The sequence below is a fragment of the Anopheles bellator genome, chromosome 2, assembly GCF_943735745.2.
Source record: "Anopheles bellator chromosome 2, idAnoBellAS_SP24_06.2, whole genome shotgun sequence".
Classification (NCBI taxonomy): Eukaryota; Metazoa; Arthropoda; class Insecta; order Diptera; family Culicidae; genus Anopheles; species Anopheles bellator.
In genome coordinates this window covers 79907920-79928213 of record NC_071286.1, presented here as the reverse complement: position 1 = coordinate 79928213, position 20294 = coordinate 79907920, and the positions used below count along the sequence as shown (strand labels likewise).

General features: G+C 52.4%; 2 protein-coding genes across 3 annotated transcripts; both read right to left on the bottom strand.

The window, feature by feature from the left end:
- Nucleotides 1-858: 858 nt before the first annotated feature.
- LOC131208150 (cytochrome c oxidase subunit 6A2, mitochondrial-like) lies at nt 859-1254 on the bottom strand. Its single transcript, XM_058200798.1, has 2 exons — nt 1167-1254; nt 859-1100 (listed from the first exon to the last, which is right to left on the bottom strand). Exons 1-2 carry the CDS (start codon nt 1252-1254, stop codon nt 859-861), a joined length of 330 nt encoding a protein of 109 aa, XP_058056781.1.
- Nucleotides 1255-4032: 2778 nt separating this feature from the next.
- On the bottom strand, nt 4033-19326 carry LOC131210049 (E3 ubiquitin-protein ligase MIB2). 2 transcript variants are annotated; one of them, XM_058203238.1, is made up of 6 exons: nt 19269-19326; nt 10437-10776; nt 7477-7778; nt 6741-7395; nt 4942-6659; nt 4033-4875 (listed from the first exon to the last, which is right to left on the bottom strand). In XM_058203238.1, the coding sequence occupies exons 1-6, from the start codon at nt 19324-19326 to the stop codon at nt 4475-4477; spliced, it is 3474 nt and encodes a 1157-aa protein (XP_058059221.1). In that variant the 3' UTR covers nt 4033-4474. The 2 variants fall into 2 exon arrangements, with proteins under 2 accessions (XP_058059221.1, XP_058059220.1); XM_058203237.1 differs by having other exon boundaries at nt 4033-6659.
- Nucleotides 19327-20294: the final 968 nt, after the last annotated feature.

The window sequence follows — 20294 nt, the reverse complement described above, 5'->3', positions numbered from 1 at the left end:
TAGGATGCGCTTATCATCACTTGTTGAGTGAAGTTCTCTTCCTTATCGGTTGTTTATGGGAATGCCACCCGATGGCCAGAGGCCAACCCTGACGTTGGAGTGCGTGCGCCTTTGGCGAAGCAGAGCAAACGAGACAAAGAAGCGGGGGTCTCGTGAGCCGACCACGGTTCTAGGCCGTTGCTGCGTCTCGCTTGTCAACAGAGACGGTGGCAAGTTCCGGACAAACAGCCGGACACTCGCTCGAGTCGGCATCGTAACGAGATGATAATGAGTCGGCGGCGGACGACGGATGCACCGCCTGCTAATCCTGGCCTGATGGGAAATTCGATTTCAAAGGCTCCGGCAACCGCTACCTGGAAATGAGGAAACATGTTCGAACATGCTGGTGCTGATAAGCTTCCCGTTTAATAGGCTTTCCTAGGTTTGCCGCCATAGGTTCTAGATTTTTAAAATAAATATTAGCACTCACTTCAGTCGATTTGCCCACTGTGCGCATTATTATCATTACGCATGGTAGTGACTCTTTCACGCTGCAGCGATCGTGCCATTTCTCGAGAGTTCTTTCGTCTTAGTCCCTCTCTCGGAAACAGGGATCGGTTCTGCTACCTTCTCAAAACTCCTGCTCCCCTATTTCAATACTCTTCTTGCGCAATTCGTGCTCCTGACGGATTCGCAGCACCCGATAAAATCGTTTTCGATGGCCTAACGTCGAAGGCAACGCAAATAATACTTGCAGGATGTTGCGAGCAACTAGATTTCATAACTCAACTTCATCGTTTATTTGGTTACCACGCATCGATACATGATTGGTGGGGGGAGGAGGGAATCGGAGATTGAATCAATCAACACAGTCGGGGTCTACTTTTCATAGCCATCCGGCAGAGCGTTCACTTCCGGGTTGTGGAAAAGCGTCTTGTTGCCATCTCCCCAAGGGAAACGTTTGTTGCGGATGCGGAGATGCTCGTACGGCACAAACTCTGGCCTCGGATGGTGTCCGCGTGCTTCCTGGTGTGCAAGATAAACGTTTAGAAAGCACAATCCGATGGTCTGAAGGGCAACGAAAAACGTAAGGTTCTTCCACGTCTTGTAGCCACCGGAAGCTGAAGGATTGGGAGAGAGTATTGCAAACAACTAAGCGACTGATAGGAGCGATAAATTAAATTTACCCGAATGCCCCGATACGGCCGAAGGTCCTGCAGAGAAATGGGCTCTCCCTAACTGGCTTGCCGCGAACTTTCGCCAAAGAATCGCCATTTCTGTCATTCGACTTTCGAACGCAACTCGAACCCTTAACGACTCACAATGAAACAGATGATTTATAGTCAATGATTCCTTTGATGGTTTGCAAAGTATCGCAGCCGCCTACTTCAACCGGTTCGTAACCGAACAGATTGCCCAACTGTCAGCGTAAACTTTGGCAGGATATAAAGGCTCATTATGGCTACGGGACAAATTGTTGTCGCCGGCGACGAGACCATAACCCAAATGGGTTAGCCACTCAGAGCCAATTCTTAACTTTGAAGAAGGAACCCATTGGCAGACTAATCACCGGGTGAAAAATGGGCAAACCATTAGCGTTCTTCCGTAAATGAATGGGAGCGGTTGAAATCATACGCCATTTGTAGATTTTTGAATTACGTTTTTCCTTTATTTTATACAAAGTTTTCCATTTACATACAATATGGGTCTAGTAACGATCAAGGGAGTACAAATGAATTCCAGCATTTCACTAGCTTGCTTTTCTCACATGTCTGCCCCGTTGTCCTTCGTTTTTTGTTTTATCACCAAACGTTAGCATCTGCTGTGTTTTACTTTTCCATTACTTTAGCTTGATTCCATCGACGACACCTTTGTGTGGGGGGTTTGAGGGGTGGCACAGTGCAGAACGGGTATATAGTGCACTGGTGGTTCTTACGGTTAGAGTTTTACTTTTGGGTGTTGTTTTTTACACTTAGCAACGACTTGGGCTTATCGGCATTTAGATACAGGGACATTAGCTAACGGCACCGCCTCGGCAGTGCCTCACTGTAAGATAAACATACGCTTTACGCAGATACATCTCGTAGATACCATTTCTGTATCGCTTCAACGGAACTATCGTAATGATCGATTCCGATGATTATAATTAGTGGCTTTGCTTGACTTTATACACAGCAAACAGCATTTGTATTACACGATTTTCCCTTCCAATCCCCGTTTATCGTTTCGTTCTGATCTCTTTGCTCCGGGGAAGCCTCGCTGGGAGGGGCGTGTTCGACAGATTCACGTTACGAAAGCTGCTTCACATTCGTATTTTCACAGTGTGTTTAACTAAATTTTGTAAAATGATTAGCCTAAACGATGCAGCGGTGGATGATCTCGGGTGTCCTTTCCCGCCCGTCCGAAGGCGTCCCGATCTAGTTTTTTTTTATCAAAAGCCAAAAACCGTAGATTCAACCATCTCTACAGCCGGTGTGACACAGTCGGACCATGTCCCGTGTGCGATGGACACGATGGGCGAAACGCAAAAGAGCTTTCGCCAACAAGTAAAAGAAGCTCACAAGCGCTAAGCACATAGAAACGCATTCGTGTTCGCTTTCAAAATTTCGTTTTCTAGCTCCTACCTACTGGCACTGGTTGGCCACCATGTCTCGTTCCTGTTACCTAACTCAGTCACCTCACATCACACTGTATGCTTGCGTTGATTCTGTTGCCCTCGCTATTGCACGTTCCGGAAGCAGGTGTAAACGGTTATACAAAAATAGCAGCCTCTCTCAAACTGGGAGTCACTACTTTTCAACTACGGCGCGCTCGGACTCGCTACGCGTTACAAGTGTTTGCGATACAAAATATCAACAACAGAACATCAAAAAACCATGTGGTTGTTAGTGTGCGGGTTCTGATAAAAGATGAAACACGTACAAACACACACACGTACACACATTTAGACTATTAAGGATTCATATCTATATGCACACACTTTACTGCTTTTGTTCCGAGTCCGTAGGATACAAGCTGCAGATGGTTAGAGCCTTGTTTACAGAACTACACGGTTACAACGGATACACTTCCTCTTGCGTTTGATGACGCCAAGGACGCCATCGCCACCGGATCGCTGGATGGTTGGTTTGGCCAGCGCAACGAGCATCCCACTGGTGCCCCCGAAAAGTCAGTTTGCATACGAACCCCTGCTTTATTAGTTGCCTCCATTACAGTTTACAAAAAGGATATTTGGCCTTGTTCCGCTTAACTAAAGGGCAGTGTGTAGAACTGTGCGTAGCGAGAGAAATCCGCTAATCAAACAAAATGACAAGATACTTGAAGTGAGCCTCCCCTACTTGCCAATAAAGGCTATCCACGAAAGCAAACAAACAGAAATTGAGCAAACAACTCAACGGTCGATGGCCTAAGTGTAAGTGTACGTACATCGTTAATACTTTGCGTGCGCAATGTGCATGATAAATAAATAGAGCAAAAAACAATTAAACCAACAATGAGCGGATTTCTTCCTTATCGTACGTTTTCCCCCCATTGTGTGGACACCGAGAACCACCGGACACGTTCCCTCTCATTTCGACCCTCCCTTTTCGGTGGGTTTAATAAATTATCGAAATCGTTGCGAAATGTAAACACTATTTACAATGCTTCGTCTGCTCCGTCTGCTGACGCAAGTCCACGTTTATGGCGACTAACGGTGGTGGATATGGGTGCTTTGGACGCGACCTGAATGAAAGGGTACGCGCTACAGCAGAAGATGTCCCCGCCGAAGGGCGTGGTGCGCTGCGAGTAATAAATAATGCTCAAAGTCTTAAGCACTACAGTGGAGAGTGGAACAAGATGGGCCGACGATGGGCTGAGCGCAGAGTTGCTAATAAACTTGATGACGAACGATCGATGCCCTCCCCGGGTGCCAACGGCTCGGATACACACTGGTCTCATTCACAACTAACTCACTCCCTGACGTACGATCAATGTAAACGTTTTTATATATAGATATCTTCCATTGCTATGCTGTGTGCGGCAACTAACACGACAAATTAACAACTAACAGGATACGCGAATGAGACTAGGCTTTGTGGGGTCTTTGCGCACGGGTTGGATTCGCAAAACGGGCACGGTCGCATTTAAACGCTGCTTCCGAATCCTGTCTAGCTTCGCGCCGTCGTCCCTCGTTTCGTTGTGAGCTGCGTTTCACCACCACGGGACAGAGACCCCACTTTCCGTTAGACCAGCGCCACGACAAGCGCACAAACCGTTATAACTACCTGCTCTTAGATGCTAAATAAATATTGAACACTTACAAAACGGTTACATTTGTGTTGGTTCTGTGCGAGCGGAAGGCCCTACCGTGTTCCGCTCTACTTGTCCCGCAAAACCCTAGGAAAGCCGTAACGCTAGGGGACGTAACGCTTGTAAATGTTCCCCCATCACCCTGGGGTCGCCGTTCCTTTTCGTTTTTGGTAACTACAGGGCCCCGGGACCACGCTCGGCAGCCTTAGTAAAGATTGATCTTTTTGGTGATCGTCTTCCGGCACATGTGGCAAATCTTGAGCGTTTCGGCGCACTTCGAGCACGAACCGTGCCCGCACAGGAAAGCCACATTGCGGCGCCGCTCCATGCAGATGCTGCAACAGTGCGTCTCCTCGATTTCCATGATCTTGCTCTCGAGGTACCGTAACCGGTCGGCCGACGGTTGGCGACCGTCTTTGCCACTGTAGAGCGGCACCCCGGCGGCCGTCGCTCGCCGTTCGATGTGCATGCCACACGTGAGACACTTTTTCATCCGCACGCCACACTCTTCGCAGGCGATCTGATGCTGGCAGGGGTCGAACACGATCAGCTGCAGGCTTTCGTTGCACACGATACACTCGCGCGGCACGAGACACGGAAACGGAACTCCTCCGCCCGTCGCAGGGCAGCTGGTGCCTCCGCTACCGGCCGATGGCGATGAAACGGCGGAACCGGTTGCGGACGATGGGGCAGCGGTAGCCGTCGTCTTGTCCCCGCCGACGTACTGCCGCCGGCTGATATGCTTCGATGGTCCAACGGGAGGTGGGATCGCGGCCCCGGTCGCCAGTGTCGGGTCGCTCTGCGAGGCTGCCGCACCGCCGAACGGCGATAAGGTTCTGTTCGGTGACTTGTAACGCACGGGACTATCTACGGGAACGGCGATGATGTTGCTGCCGGAATTAAGACTACTATCACCGATGGCCGACGACGAGCTGGTAACGGTGGGTTCACCACCGAACAACCGGAGCTCCGGTTCGTCCGTCGGGCCACTTTGGCCAGCGCCGAGCACTGCCGGCGGTGTAACGAGTGCCGCGCCCGTCGCATCGTGTCGGTTGTGGCCGCGATGACGACGTGCTGGCGTTGGAGGATTGCTGCTACCCACGGCGTGTTGCTGCAGGCCGCTTACGCCCGGTCCGGCGAATAGACCGATCGCCGGATTTCCATTCTCCACCGAGTTGCCACTACCACCACCGTCCTGAGGTTTGTCCATCGGCGGTTGCTGTTGGTTGCCGGCCACACTCAGCGACTCGAAGTTGCTCAGCACCAGCTGCTGCTGCTCCTCTTCGCTCGATGGCAGATTGTTGCGCGAAGAGCCACCACAGCGATCCACGGTGGACGAGATGATTGGCCCGATGGTGGTGGCCGCAGCCGCTGCGGCCGCTTCCCGAGCCAACCTCGCCCGCTCGTACTCGACGACGATCTCCTTGATCTGTGGGGACGCAATCCAGTCCAGCACTCGGGCCCCCTTCAGATTCACGTCCAGCGGGCAGCCTTCGCTCGCGAGAAAACACAGCAACGCGTACATCAACCGACTGTCGCTGACCGTGTCGACGAGCGATCGGTAGATGTCGTGTATCTTCGGTGCGTCCGTCGGAGAGACTTCCTGCACCAGGTTGGCCTTCTTGATGATGCACAGGTGCATCGCATTGTCGCCGTCTTCGTCGCGCGCCCGTATATCACACCCCAGGTCCACCAGCTTCTCGATCGCGGCCGTGTGGCCCTGCGAGACGGCCAGCAGAAACGGGGTCTGGCTGCGATTGTTCCGTATGTTGACATCCGCCTGACCTTCCTGCACCAGCACCTCCACCACCTTCGAGTGGCCGTTCAGGGCGGCCAGATGGAGCGCCGAAAAGCCGTCGTCCTTCCGCACGTTCACCAGCTGCCGTGCCAGGCGGATAATGTGGCGGGCCGCGTGAACGTTTCCCTTCAGCGACGCGTGATGGAGCGCGTTGAAGCCACGGTTGTTGCGTATCGTCAGATCGAGCGTCGGGCACGCACACAGCAGCTCCACCACCTCCGTGTTCTCCTTGCCGATGGCGTCGTGCAGGGCCGTATCCCCGTAGGCGTCCTGTACGTTCACGTTGGCACCGAACTCGAGCAGCACCTTCACGCAGTGCGGTGGCTTCTTGTGCGCGGAGATGTGCAGGGCCGAGCAGTGCGACGAGTTCAGCACATCGATGTTGGCACTATGCTGCAGCAGTACGCGCATCACCTCCGGCTGGTTGCCGAAGGCCGCGTAATGCAGCGTCGAATCACCCTCCTTATCGACAACGTTCACGTTGGCACTGAGCAGCAGCAAGTATTTCACCATCTCCACGTGGCCCTGGTGGGCGGCCACCTGCAGGCACGTCTTCCCACCGCTCACACAATCCACCGCCTCCTGGTTCATCCTGTCGGTCGGTCGAGAGAGAGAGAGAAAGTAGCCTTTAGTACAGTTCAAGCCGCCATGGCTGTGTCTCGTAGAACCTTACCCAAGATAGTTCTGCACAAACTCCATGTTGCCCTGCGACGCTTCGCGGACCAACCGGTCGGCGGCCGAACTTCCGGACAGGCCGGACAGGGGCGTCATGTGGTGCTCGTTCGTGCGCTGGTTGCTCAGATCCATCATGCTGTTCGAGCGCTCGGTCGCGGCCGCATGCGACACTGACGATCGCTCCAGCTTCACGCACTTCGGGTTGACCGTCCACGCCATGTCCTCGTCGAGCTGCTGCACCCGCAGATCGCCATCGCTGTAGATCTTTATCACCTTGCCGGACTTGCCCAGCACGTTGTGCATCGTTTCGATCCACTCGCCGTGGCCCTTCTGCAGCTGCTGCATCTTGGCCCCGTCGCCGATGAACGTCACAATGTCGCCCAGGTTGAAGCTAAAGATCTTCACCAGGGCCGCCGGGTGGAACGTCCACCGGTTGGCGCAGCCCTCGTACTGCACGCGGATATCGCCCTTATCGGTGATCCGATGCACGATGCCGATCTTGGGCAGGTACTCGGCCATCCGCGGATTCCAGCCGCCGTGACCCTGCTGGAGCGTTTTCAGTCGATCCTCGGTGATGTTAACTTGCACCCGATCGCCGACGTAGAAGTGGGAACGGACCGGTGGCGATACCGGTTGCTGTTCCTCTGGTTGACCTGATTGGTGCGAGAGAAAAGATACTAAATGCTGGGAACTGCGTGCACGTAACGGGGCGGCAACCGAAATCTGTCACTTACCTAATACTGGCATGTGGTCCTTGTAGTAGTACCCACCGACGGCTGGCTGCACGTACCGCAGATCGACGTTACCCTTGTGGCCGAGCCGGTACACGTTGGTCGAACCGGAAGCCCACCCGACACTCGCAACACTACGGCAGGACTCGTTATCCCAGCCACGAATTTCCATTACACGTCCCGTTTTGCCTGGACCACCGTCCTGATTATTCCATTCCCAGTCGGGACCGCGCGTTACTCGAGCACCGACGAAGATGCCCTTCAGTTGCACTCTCGTAGCTCCCTTCCGTGGCGGCACGCGGATGCTGCAAGAATGATACGAAAAGCGTCAGTACGGGGCAGTTTATAAATAACCGGTGGCCCAAGATTCTGCCGGCCGGGGTAAAAGGAAGTGCGTGCGAAAGGGGGAATTTTGTGGGAAAACAAAGGTACGCTCTGGCTTTCCGTTCCCTTCCCGGGGCCGAGAAAGTCCGGATAAATTCTACCCGCAAAATCGTGGGTGCCGGCCCGTGCCGTCCCGGCGCCTCGATTGGCCCATTCGGCTGGTAGAAAACGGATGCCCGCACTGTCGGGAACTTCCGAAAAATGATTGAAAGCTAGCCGCAACCGAAAGAAGGGCGAAAGCGAGATAAACAGAAAACTGGGAAATCACCCCCGGGCTCCGATTGCGTTCTGCACAATTAAAATTTATTTGGAAAACCACAAGCAAACAAGCGGCAACCAGGTTGGCCAGGTGCGGAGCAAAAGATCTTGGGAGAAGCCACACAGTAGGCTTCGGCTTCGGGAGAAAACGTCATTCGGCGTGGACTTTCCTCCCTCTAAGAGTTCGTTCTTTCGGTCCGGGTGGGGTCAGTGAAAAAGTTTGGTCGCAAAAGACTTCAAACAAAATGGAAGTGTCAATATGTGTGCAATCGTTTCTATCGTTTCAGGTGATTGTCTGAGGAGCTAACTGAATCGACAAACGAAAGGCACAAAAAAGTCGTAATGGCAGAAAAGCTCGTCGCAAATGTCACTTGTGTCGCAGTGAGTATTTAATGAGCGGCAAGATTTGATGTTTCAGTGTGATGACCGAAATAATTTGATGCCCAACGGTATCCGGCTTAAAGACGTAAAACGCTCAACAAACAATGGGTTTTTAATGTCGCCATCTGCGACCGGAGAAATGGATGTCCTCGTCGTAATAATGTCTCCGAGTGATAATTTTGTTCGCAAAACAATAAACATTATCGAGGCGTTATGACCACCGTTACGACGTTACCGAGCGTCAGACGCGTTGCGTTGACAACGATAATTAACAAAGTAGACATTTAGAAAAACGGATCACATTGTCATACTAAGGGCGGGTTGATTCATTGTGCTGCACTCGCTTACTCACGACGGAACTGACCTCGCGGAGTGAGACGCAGAAAATCCCATGGATGTCGCTGACTGGATTTCGAAAAAAACCGAACACCTATTCGGGTGCTCGGTTCTGCACCACAGATCATCAGGGATCCTGTGACTCGACTTCCGCGCGATTCAGCACATCCAAGTTTTTATTCCTGACGTCCGTTTTTGACAATGGTGAGCATTTTTTTTTATTGCCCCTGTCTCGAAGGTAATCACAACAATTACGGAGTAGCAAATAACTTTCCACAGTCAACAAAAGGCACGCACACTCGAAGCCGGAATCGTTGAATTCACGGTGCGGAAGGAACACAAAGCAGCGTTGACGCAATAGACATCGATCAGTCGGGACGGAGATCATATGTGGGGACGGCACAAGGTTTCAAGAGGTTGTGGTGGTGATGGTGACCGTCGCAGTCAGCAGCCCCACAGTGGGTTCTCGCGGGTTTTCCCAGATATGCGCGGACCAATGATTGGGCCGCCCTCTGGCCCTGACCACCGCCGGCAAGCGGTTCGGTTTATGGTTGTTTTTGTGAAAACCAGTCTGCCGTTACGCCGACATTTTTGTGCGCTGATGATGATGCTGCTGCTGCCGGGGATCGTATGGACCGCGGCCTATGAGGGTATCTCTCAAACGGCTTCGGAGTTCTAGATCGCGGATCTGGCTGACGGCGCGAGACCGGGTTGGCCGGGACACCGGTTGGCTAACGGCACTCGCAGACGTGTAGCCGACTCTCTCGGGGCGATAATCGAGGTTTGGGAAAACCCGCACAATAACAATAAACCGAGGCCGCAAAATTGCGCCATGCACTGCACTCGAGCCGCGCGCAATTGCAGAAACTGCAGAGAAACGTGCTCGCCGCTGCCGCCGTCGCCTGTGAGCCTTTAACGAGCCGGGGCCGCGTCGTAAAGTGAAATTTCCGTAACGCGGCGGATAAATAAAGTCACCGGTGCCGTTCAGCGTTCAAGTGCCTACCACTTCGAGACAGCTCGACTCGGTTTCGTCCGGGAGGTCGCGACTAGTGGGTGACAATTTCCTGCCGGTGGGATTTTCCCCGTTGTGCGAGCGCCCAAGGTTCGGCTGACCCCCACCCCCGGGGTTAATGGGGCCAGCGGAAAAAAGGTACTTCCCCCGATGGGGCGGTGGTGAACCATTAACCCACCACCGAATATCAGTCAACGGGCGCCGCAGAGCGCGATTCGTCGATGGTTGGTCGTCGGTGTTCGGTGTGTACCCCGAAATGTAGGGCTATTGACCGGCGGAGACCTCAAACGAGGTCTCCGAGCAGAACGCGACTCACAGGCCGTTCTATGCGGTTATGCTAATGAAGCATCGGGGCGCAGGCTTCGGACGGCCGCCCCGAGGCACCATGCAAGGTAATTTCAAAATGGCCGGACTACTTTCATTCGGCCTAATTATTGACAAAAAAAAGAGTTCTACAATCTACTACGTACGATGGAGTATGAAGTTTGTAGAAAAATAAAGTTTAAAAAACTTTAAATTAGAATGTCACTAATTCTTGGTGTAATTCTTGGTGGAAAATTGAACGGACCAAAACATCCCGACCACTACTTACCCGACTGAGTTGGACGTCTGGAAGCGGATGAAGGGATGCTCGAGGTCGTGCACGTCGTTCCCGTAGCACGTGGCGCACAGGTCGTAGTACGGACACTCGGCGCACCGGAACCGGATACCGGCGATGCCCGCCTTCGAGCACCCGTCGCAGATGATGTTCGGGTGCTTGACGCCGATCTGGGCGTTGTCGATCACGATCAGATCGTACTGCTTGTGGTAGCCGACCCGGTAGTTGGTCCTGTGGCCCGAGTCCCAGTTCACCACCACCGTCTTGTCCGGCGAGTGCGTCGATCCGGAGCGTCCTATTTCGCACAGCGTACCGACATGTCCTTCGCCGTCGTCTACGGGGGGAGAGAACCGAGGAAGCGGGTTACATCACACGCCTTTCAAACTTTCTATTGTTTTAATGCCGAGGCCACTGTCAAGTTCCTTACTGTCGACATCACTGGCCCAAAAAACCGTTTACCTCCTAGCTCGTCAGCACCAATCCTGATTTAGCTCTCGAGACAAAACCAACAAAAAACCCCAACAACCGGAACTAAGCTTTGTCAAACTTTTACCGCCGGACACTTTCTCCCGACTAGCACGGAACAACGTCCAACTTTAAGTTTCTTCACTCTCACTGGCCGCAGCACTACTAGAGAGCGGCGAATATCGCGACCGTGCGCGCTCGAGCCTCACGATCGATTAACATTTGCGCTGCATCTTCCCGGCCGCCGGAGCTCTCGCGGTGTTTGCGTAGCTGCGAGTCATCAGCGCAAGAAGGAGCGAGCGAGAGAGACCGGACGAGCGAACGGGAGAGATCTCTATTGGTTTGGGGAGCGCGCGCCATCGATCGTGACGTAGGACGACTCCTCGAGCCGCTGGGGAACGAGCGAGATGGAGAGAGCCCAGGCGAGTGAAAGAGAGACAGAGAGAGAGAGCGATGGAGAAAGAGAAACACAACAGACAGCAAGTCACTACTCCCGCCCGACGTCTTGCGGGCCACCCGAGGGACCCGCGTCGGCATCATTAGTCAAGTCAATTCCGTTCTCCGTCTTCCGCCCAGGAAGGAAGGGAACACCGGTGGGGTCAGCACCCGTCCCGCCACCGCCGTACATCCGAGGCCGGCACGTGAAGTGCAAGGCCTTCTTTTTTGTGCGTGCTGCGTCCCAGTTTCTGGCCCTTGGTGTCGCGCGGTGCGTGTGGACCCTCTATCTCATCCTTCGGCACTCTTCGGCATCCTTCACCTCCGGAACTCCGGAAAGCGACGAACGAAAACAAAAAGACCCGAAACATAAACACGCACACCGCTTCTAGGACCTTCGGACAAGGTCCTCGATGCCATCGGTCCGGGGTGGCCATTAACAGGAACCCCCCCTCAGATAGGGGCCGTCTCAGGAGCATGGTGCGACGGAACCAAGAATTGGCGCAATAAAAAAATCACTGCTCCCTGGGAAACAATGACTGGAAGGAACACGGACCACACGAGAGAAGGCCATCGTAACCGAGATTCTCCGTCGGGCCTCCGGTGTATCGATCGTGGACTCTCGTGACGTCAATCGACGGAACGATGACGACAGAGCTCCCGGGGAGTCCAAAAAACCATCCAAAGACTGTGCGATCGCGGCCCTCTCTGGGAGTCCGGTCGGGGATACCAATTGACCACCTACCACGTGGAATCAGCGAATTTGCACCAATTTCTTCGGTCCAGACAAATGACTTGCGGCGCGTCTCGTCAGAGAACAGGCCGGGAAAACCCTGCGCCTTTGTCGATCGTAGACACAAAAATGACACCGCGTGCACCGTAGAAGAAGATTGCAGGTTAGCGGGCGGCCCGCTTCGCCATTAATCACCAGAAGTACCGAGCACCGCAAGGACTTTCCGAATGCCACCGTTTCGCAGAAGCCCCGTATCCTTGTGTTGGTCGTGTTTTTGTAACGGACCGCCGGTCGCGCCGTGACGCCAGAGTGTTTTCGGTCGAAGAAACAAAACAAGAAAAAAGGATAAATACAATAGTCAAATTACTGTTTTCCGTTTGTTTTTCCGAACGGATAAATCGGGGATTTTCCGATGAAACACAGCACACAAGACAAGCCATGCCTAGGAATTCCGGGAAATTGGAGCGCCCACCGGAGTGTTACTAAGGCACCGGAACCTGGGACACTCAAAAAAACATCTCGAGCTGAAAACACCATCTGAAAACACGAATCTGAGCAGCGCGTGCGAAAGAGAGAGAGAGGGACCGTGTCGTGGCCGCTAAATGCAATGGGCAAACATCGGCGAAATCGGCACGATCTTGGGAAATCCCGAACCAAGACGGCGACCAGCAGCGGCGACCATTAAAACGGAACAAAACTCGTTCGCAGCGCCGATCTTCGTCGGCCCCGAATCATTTGGAAGGTGATCCTCGAGAAGTGGCGGTGGAAGTCAACAACCCCCAACAACAGCCGCCAGACGCCAGATGGGCCGTAGAGCTCGATCATTCCGACGAGTTCGAGCAGCATGATCGCAACCGAACAGAGGTTACCGGCCGGGTTCCGAGAGAGCGAGAACGAGGTTCCAGGAACCCCATTTTATGCCACGCACCCGGCAGCTGACAGGGGCGGCGCACAAAAATATCTTCGCCTCAGGCATTTCCTGTGAAGATCTTCGATCTCCGTGTGGATTCCCCCTCGATTGTGGACACACAATTGCGCTTTCGGGGCGGAAGCACCGTCACCGTCTGACGTCTGGCACTGGGACACCAGACGAGCGGGTCCCCGTGGTGGGTGTACCGTGTCTTCCCACCACGACCCTCGACCGGGGCTGGCGACATTTTCCGATGGCACGCGCGCGCCCTTTTACAAAACCTAGCCAACGGGCGTTTAAAAATAACCCACGGTGACACTATTTGAGGGATGACTTGTACCGTACGCAGCAGCGTGTACTGAGTGCGGTGCGAAGGATCGACAGGGGAGAACTGTTGCAAGGGCCAGCCGGTGCGTAAAAATCGGGGAGTCTGCCGTAACCAACAACCAACACATGGCCAACACAACAGCACTTCGCGGGATCTATTGCTCCTTGCGGTGTTACGGGAGACTGGAGAAGGTTCCCCCATGCATCAGCGGAACGCAACGGCTGTTTACGGCCGCGTGCGTGCGTGAAAATGGGTGGCGGTGAAAAGGTAAATGACACCTCTGGCGCGAGACGACAAATAGACGGTGTGAGGGGTGGGCGATGAGTTGCAGGCGCCGAGAGAGACAGCGGCCGATCCTTGATTTGTTTTCTCTTAGCACCGATCGACAAGATGTCCGTCAATCCAAAGCTAACCTTACTTTGTTTATAATAATTTGAAAATAAACATTGGGCAACTCTAACGTTGCTACGGTGCTAAATAGTTGTAATGTTAATTGAATGTTAATTATTTAATTAATTAGAATTCGTTTAAGTCCTAGCAAAAGATTAACTCATTAATACATTAAAACTGACATAGCGAAAGATTATGACAGTAAAACATTTCTGTCAACAAGACTAGTTTCGTATAAATGAGCCTTATCATACAAGAAACAAGTTTCTAAATTCAATCTTAAACTTAATTAGAACAAGCAAGTTAGTAAAGCAAGTAAAAGTAAATTAAATATATTTGTGTTATAAAGATAAACGCAGTGCGAGCATCTTCCATTGTCTAAAGATCCTTTAGTTGCTACATTGTAAACGGTTAGGTTTAGGTTGATGCTCGTTAAGTAAAGTAGAAAATGTAGAAAGATGTGCAACTTTCAAGAAAGATTTTTTCCTACTCCAATTAGTGCAAACACATTAATTAGTAATTTAGACAAATTATTTTTGTAGCGAGAATTATCCGGACAAGAGCAGGATCAAGAAAGCTTTCGAAAAAGCATAACAAAAATAACACAAATTCGCAAATACGATATTTTAAAAACAAACAGCACCTGTACTGAATCGAGATTGCATGCGTAAAACGTTTGGAAAAGTTTGACTCTAAGGCCTCCCTATTAACAGAGCCTTAATCGAAAACCGGCAGGTTAATTACAGCTTCTCGGAACACGTTAATTGGGTTCTAATGGTCAATTTTTGTTTGTTTTGCTGTTGCTACCGATCGGTTTGGATGACCTTTCGAACAACATTATGTTTAACATTTGGTTTTTGTATTTTCTTCTCTCTCATTTTCACTGCATTCAATCGAACGTTGGTAAAAGGCCAACAGGCTTCTTGGAACAGCCACCAGAACGATGTTTTCTTGATTGATACCAACGGCGAATAATCGCCTCACTGTCTCTCAGGCGCCCTGGGAACCCAGTACTAAGCGAGCGAAGTATTTTGCGCGGCGTCTCCGGAGTGCCAGAAATAGAATCCCCTAATTACGAGAGGCTCTCTGTCCTCCTAGCAGCGCACGCCGGCACGAAAAGAACTCCGCAGCAGCAGCAGCACCCCGAGAAACTGGCGGGCCATTGAACGGCTGAACGCGTTACTCGTATGATACATGTGTCCCCTTCCGTTCGGCAGGGATTTTGCGGGCCGGCAAATCCTGTTGCGCCATACTCAAAAATTCATCCCCACTGCAGTGGTGCCGAGGATGCGCCATGAAATAAAGTACGTTCCCAAATCCCTCCCCGGAGGCCACAACCGGCTCGACCGGCCACCGAAACCGGAAGCCACCACATCTGCAGTATTGATTTTGGGATTTTTATTTTAAACTTAAAATTGATCCACAACCCGAGGTCAAGTGCCAGGGTTCGGCTGGTTGTGGCTGCGGCAATGTTTAGGTTCAGCGCGTCGCGGGACTATTTACTATTTTTATTTCTTGCTGGCCCCTTTCCCGGGTTGACCTTCCCTGCCGAAAGTTTCCGAGTATTCCGAGCGAACCTTGACCGGAACCCCGGCCCAACGGTTTGTGTTGCACTCGAAAGCCGCTGATTACTGGGTGTGGACAAGAAGCTAGTAATGTCAGTGGTTTCCCGTGCGGAACTCGTCCTCAAAAGATTCACGTGTTTTCCGTGAGCCACGTGACACACCGTTCGCTGGGCAAGGAACCCTGACAAATGCGTGCGTGCGTGGTGCATTGGCGGAGAAAGTTTTACCGGGTCGCGCGCGTTACGCCATCGGCACACGGATGCCCATGGCCACCGTATTTGCATGCGGAGGACACGGCACGGGAGAAGGAAGTATAGCGCGGTGGCTCGGAAGTTTGGCCCATCCATGAGGGTGTTAAGCATTCCGATAACCGGCGAGTCAGCCGTGCGTGGACCGGGGGGCCGTAACCGGGTTGGTTACATTCGGTGCGTCGTGTAATGTGCACTTTTATGTAAGCGTCGAAAAAACCCCGACTAAACCTAACGTGCACTGGGCCGGCCCGGGCCGGGGTCGTGTGCGAAAGCGAAAACGGGGGCTTGAGCTTGTTGCGGCATTCGGTTGTGTGATAGCGAAAGTTACACATCAACAACGCGTTGCCAAAGTTGCCACCCGAACGCTACTTTCGAGCGATTAGCGAGCCATCTCGCAATATTCAGCCGGCCAGCCTTTGCCATTTTCCACCTAAACTGACGATTGCGTAGTCGCTTTTGGCCATTTTTGCTGCAGCCAATGGGGCAATCGAGAGAAGCGATAATATTTCATTTGGCTGGGAACTAACTAACCCATTTGCATCGGGATAGAGAATTAAATATCACAATTTCAAATTGACCGCTTTCAATAAAACCAACCTTACACAACCGAGTCGGGAACTGAAACCCATATCAGCAGCCATTCAACACGTGACTCCTTTGCTATGTGTAGCGGATCGATGGACAACTTTTCTAATTATCGTACGAACCGTCCGGCCGACCACTTCGAAATAATGACGTGCAAATATAGACCGACGCCGGCGGCGCGCCCTGGTGACGTCGCCGAACTGTGCCATATGGTTGCGACGGGACGAAGGGATCCAGGATCCCACGCTTTACACCGAACGACACGCAACACCCACTAAGAATCCGTAGGAAGTCCGCAAATAAATCCAACAGCTTACAGGCTTGCGGCACGATATGTTGTTGGTCTGTGGCCGGTGGCCGACGAGATTTAAATCGGACAACGGCACAACAACAAACAGACGAAAGCATGTGGCCTCCTTTTTGCCTACGCGGTGACCGAATTAAATGAAAATTAAAGAGAGAAAGAAATATTTTAATTTTTGGAACAAACATTCAAACGTTCCAAATTGGACCCCGATTCCCGATGAATTGAAGGTAAGGCACTTGGGGTGGTCACGCAAGCTTTTCGTGTCGCCTTCGGTGAGTCACAAGTCCCTAATATTAGTAATTCGTTTGCTGGCCTAAAACCCGTAACCGGCACACGGCTGCGATTCCCTTAAGATGGTTCCCCATAGTTCGAAAAGCGAAAACAGACGAAGAAACCTGGCCAGCAATTAAGATCGGTGCGTGATAGGGAAATGGGACGCGATTTTCCATAGATTGATTTCGCAGCCGTTTAGGACGATCGCTTACCGCGCGGGGACTAATCAGACTGAACCCGCGAAAGGACGGGTCAAAAACTCCGGAAACGATCAAATTATGCAAAACCGTGCCAAGCGTTTCGAGCCGAGAAAACCCGTAACCCGGACAAGCCGACGTCGGGGTGCGTGCGACGAGCAATATGGAGACCAGATGACTCCAGATGGAGTGCTGCACCGAGCAGTGGGAACCCGCAAAGCAAGGCAACCAAAAGGGGGAAAAAATCCCAAAAACCCACAAACTCTGCCTCGGAAAGTTTGACTGACTTCCTGTGTCTGCCAACCTCCTGGGACCGGGCCCTGGGAGAGAGGCAGGAGCCCGGGTACGCAAACAAAATCGAAACAAAATATAACGCCCGGCCCGGCGGGCGCGTGAAAAGCTGAAATCCCGCAGGAAAAAACCATCAACGCCGCTTCCGCTGATGGTGGCGGGGCCCCTGTTTAGGACCCTCGACGACACAGCCTTGAAAATTTCCCAAACAAACCCTAAAGGGGTACTCTGTTGCGGGAGGTCAAAGTACCGCGACGGGCACGCCCACCGAAGACAAGAACCAGACCGGAGAAGGCCGGTCTCTCCCAAAGGAAGTTGGCCTTTCCCCGTGGGCGACTCTCGGCGGGTTTGTGTGTGCGCCGATCTTCCGGATTTTCTGAGAAGGGTTTTCCGTGAACGGAACGGAAAGCAGATACGCAAAAGAAGGCCCGAGAAAACGGAACCCCTGTCGGTAGCGTATCGATGGAAAATTCGACAACACAACGCCGCATCGAGCCGTAAATTTTATATTCCCCATCAACAGAAACAACGCGCATTGTGGAAGCAATATGGCGCGCGGGTGGTTCGACCGGGTCGGAGATACTTAAACACTCCATTAAGGCGGTCCTTGATTCCCCATTTGCGCTGTGCGAAGCAAGTGTTCCTGGGGCCGCCATCTGGAGGGTGTTTTTATGCGAGTCTGCCGTGCCGTGAGTTGAATTTACGGGCGAGTGTCACTTGAAAAAAAAAAACTGTAACTTTGGTTAGCTGTACCAGCAGAACAGAGCAAGTCCTTCCCGAAACCATCAGCTCCATTCAACAGAAGCAGTTTTGCCATGCCCTCAACGTCGTGGAAATGCCACGGGACAAAAGACAACTCGTGGTGAGTCTCGTGTCTGATACGGCATATGAGTTCAACAGGTTGCGATGGCCTGTGTTCGTCACTTAGAACTAATCGAACAGACAGCGTTAGATACAGAGAACGGGTTCGTGTCGTGAATCTTCCCTATCTGGGACCACAAAACTGATGTCGACCATTTATCGTCATCATCAATCGATTGAATCTATAGGGTGAGACATCTAATGTTCTGATTTTAAACTACCGATTATTTGACAATTAAAATGACAAACTTCATTCTGGAAACTGAAAATATCGATCGTGGCGGTCGCTTCGAAGCAAAATGATGATGCCGCTCGACCGAAATTCGCACCAAATAGTTAGTCGTTGTGGGTGCGTTGACTTCTCTTGCACGACGTGAGCGTTTTTCGAACCCAAAAAAGGGCAATTCTGCTTATCAACGTAAACACGGAGGTGGAAATTAACTTGAATGAAACGAGTATTTTAAATTTCGTACAGTTTGAGGAAATAAGTATTTAATATTTCCCAATTTTCTGCAAGCGTATAGCGTCCCATTTTGTGAAAGTTGTTGCTAAATGCTTACAAATTCCAGGATGAAGTTTGACGTTTCAAAATTCAACTGGATAGATGATCCCTATAGTTTCACCTGATGGATCACCCTATAGTTTCACGAATCCTGACCCCTCTTGACTGTACCCTGTCTAGCCTCAACCAAGGGATGGCACCCATCACGGGACACACACCGTGGAGGCACACCAAGGCCACCAACACACACGCGACCTCTAGAGTTCGGCCTGATGGTAAGTTTGTTTACCGAAAACCTTTCTCTAAACATCCCCCCAGGCGCACGGTTCGCTCGTGTCTCTGGTTCGTTTCAGATATAAATTCATGATCGTCGTTGTCGAGAACGGGTCGCCCCGGGGATTCTACTACGCCATCCTGCCACCGAACCAAAGAAGACGCGGGCTGTTCTGATGCACTCCAGGCACCTTTTCCGCGCCGTCGACAGGCAGATGAAAATAGAAGATCGCTAGCCCCAGTACGCCAGAGGGGTTCAGAGTTTCTGCGAAGCACCGTTACCGAAGGCGACATCGCGTGGCGCACGGCGCAAACAACTCCGTCGATCTGCAAACTAATTTTAGACAAGCTGCCTGGCGACTCAGACAATCGCCCGACGGCACCAGACAGACTACGGCGCGTGGTAAATGGAAAACAGATCGTCCGTCTCTGCGACGGCCCGCGAACCGCGCATCCTTACCTTGATCCTGCCAGATCCAGTCGGGACCGCGGGCGACGCGAATGCCCGGTGCTAGCATGGCGGTGGCCGCCGTCGTCGTCGCCGTATCTTCACGCCGCGGGTCCCGAGCGTCGTAGGACCACCCGTTCGTTGGGGGGCAGGGGTTCAGCTTCCGCACGAGATTCCGCTCAGCCGCACGAGATCAACATCGACGGGCACGGCACGGAGACAGCGGCAACGGCAACTGCAAAAGACAGAAAATGCAAAGACACTTTGTCAGACACTATCAGGGGGTGGACACACTCGGACCATCGCGCTCTCGACGTAATTGAAAAATTATGAGTAATTAAAGTTCGTAAATTCGGGGCGTTGTCGCCCTCGCCATGCTGTGGCGTCGAGCGCCTGGGGAGTCTGGCCGGGCTGGACGACGACCAGCAAATCGAATTAACTCACACATTTGATGGGTCAACGAGATGTCGATGACGAGTTCACAGCGTTCCCCGGACCCCTTAGGGAACGCGCCGGACGTCGGTCAATCGTCTCGCCATGGCGTCGACTGGTGTCCGCACCGAACACCGGCGGCTGCCCGCTCTGATGGGTGACGCGTGACCTTGTGCCGTCGGGCAACATTAAACTTTATGCTCCGGCTGCACCTCGAGCAACCCCCTCCGGGTGGACGATTTTATTGCATTTTGCCTTCAAATTTTTCACATCTCGGACCCTGTCGAAACATCAATCGTCGGCTTTCCGATGGCGTTTTCATCCAAACAACCGGGACGTGACCGAAACCGTGATGGTGCGGCGTTGGACAATAAAAATAGTTGTCGCAGTCCCGGTCCCGGCCAGGCCAGTCGAAATGCTGGGCCACGTACGCAGAATTCCTGTACTGTCATCACTCGGCGGTGCCCAGCTGGTTCCGTCGCCAGCCTTCGGATATGCTCGGGCAGGACAGGCGAGCAGCCAGCCAGTAGCATTGCGCCACGTACGCCCCGCTGCTGTCGGTGGACCGGCGGCAGCTATCGCGAAGATATGCTCGATGACTAATGC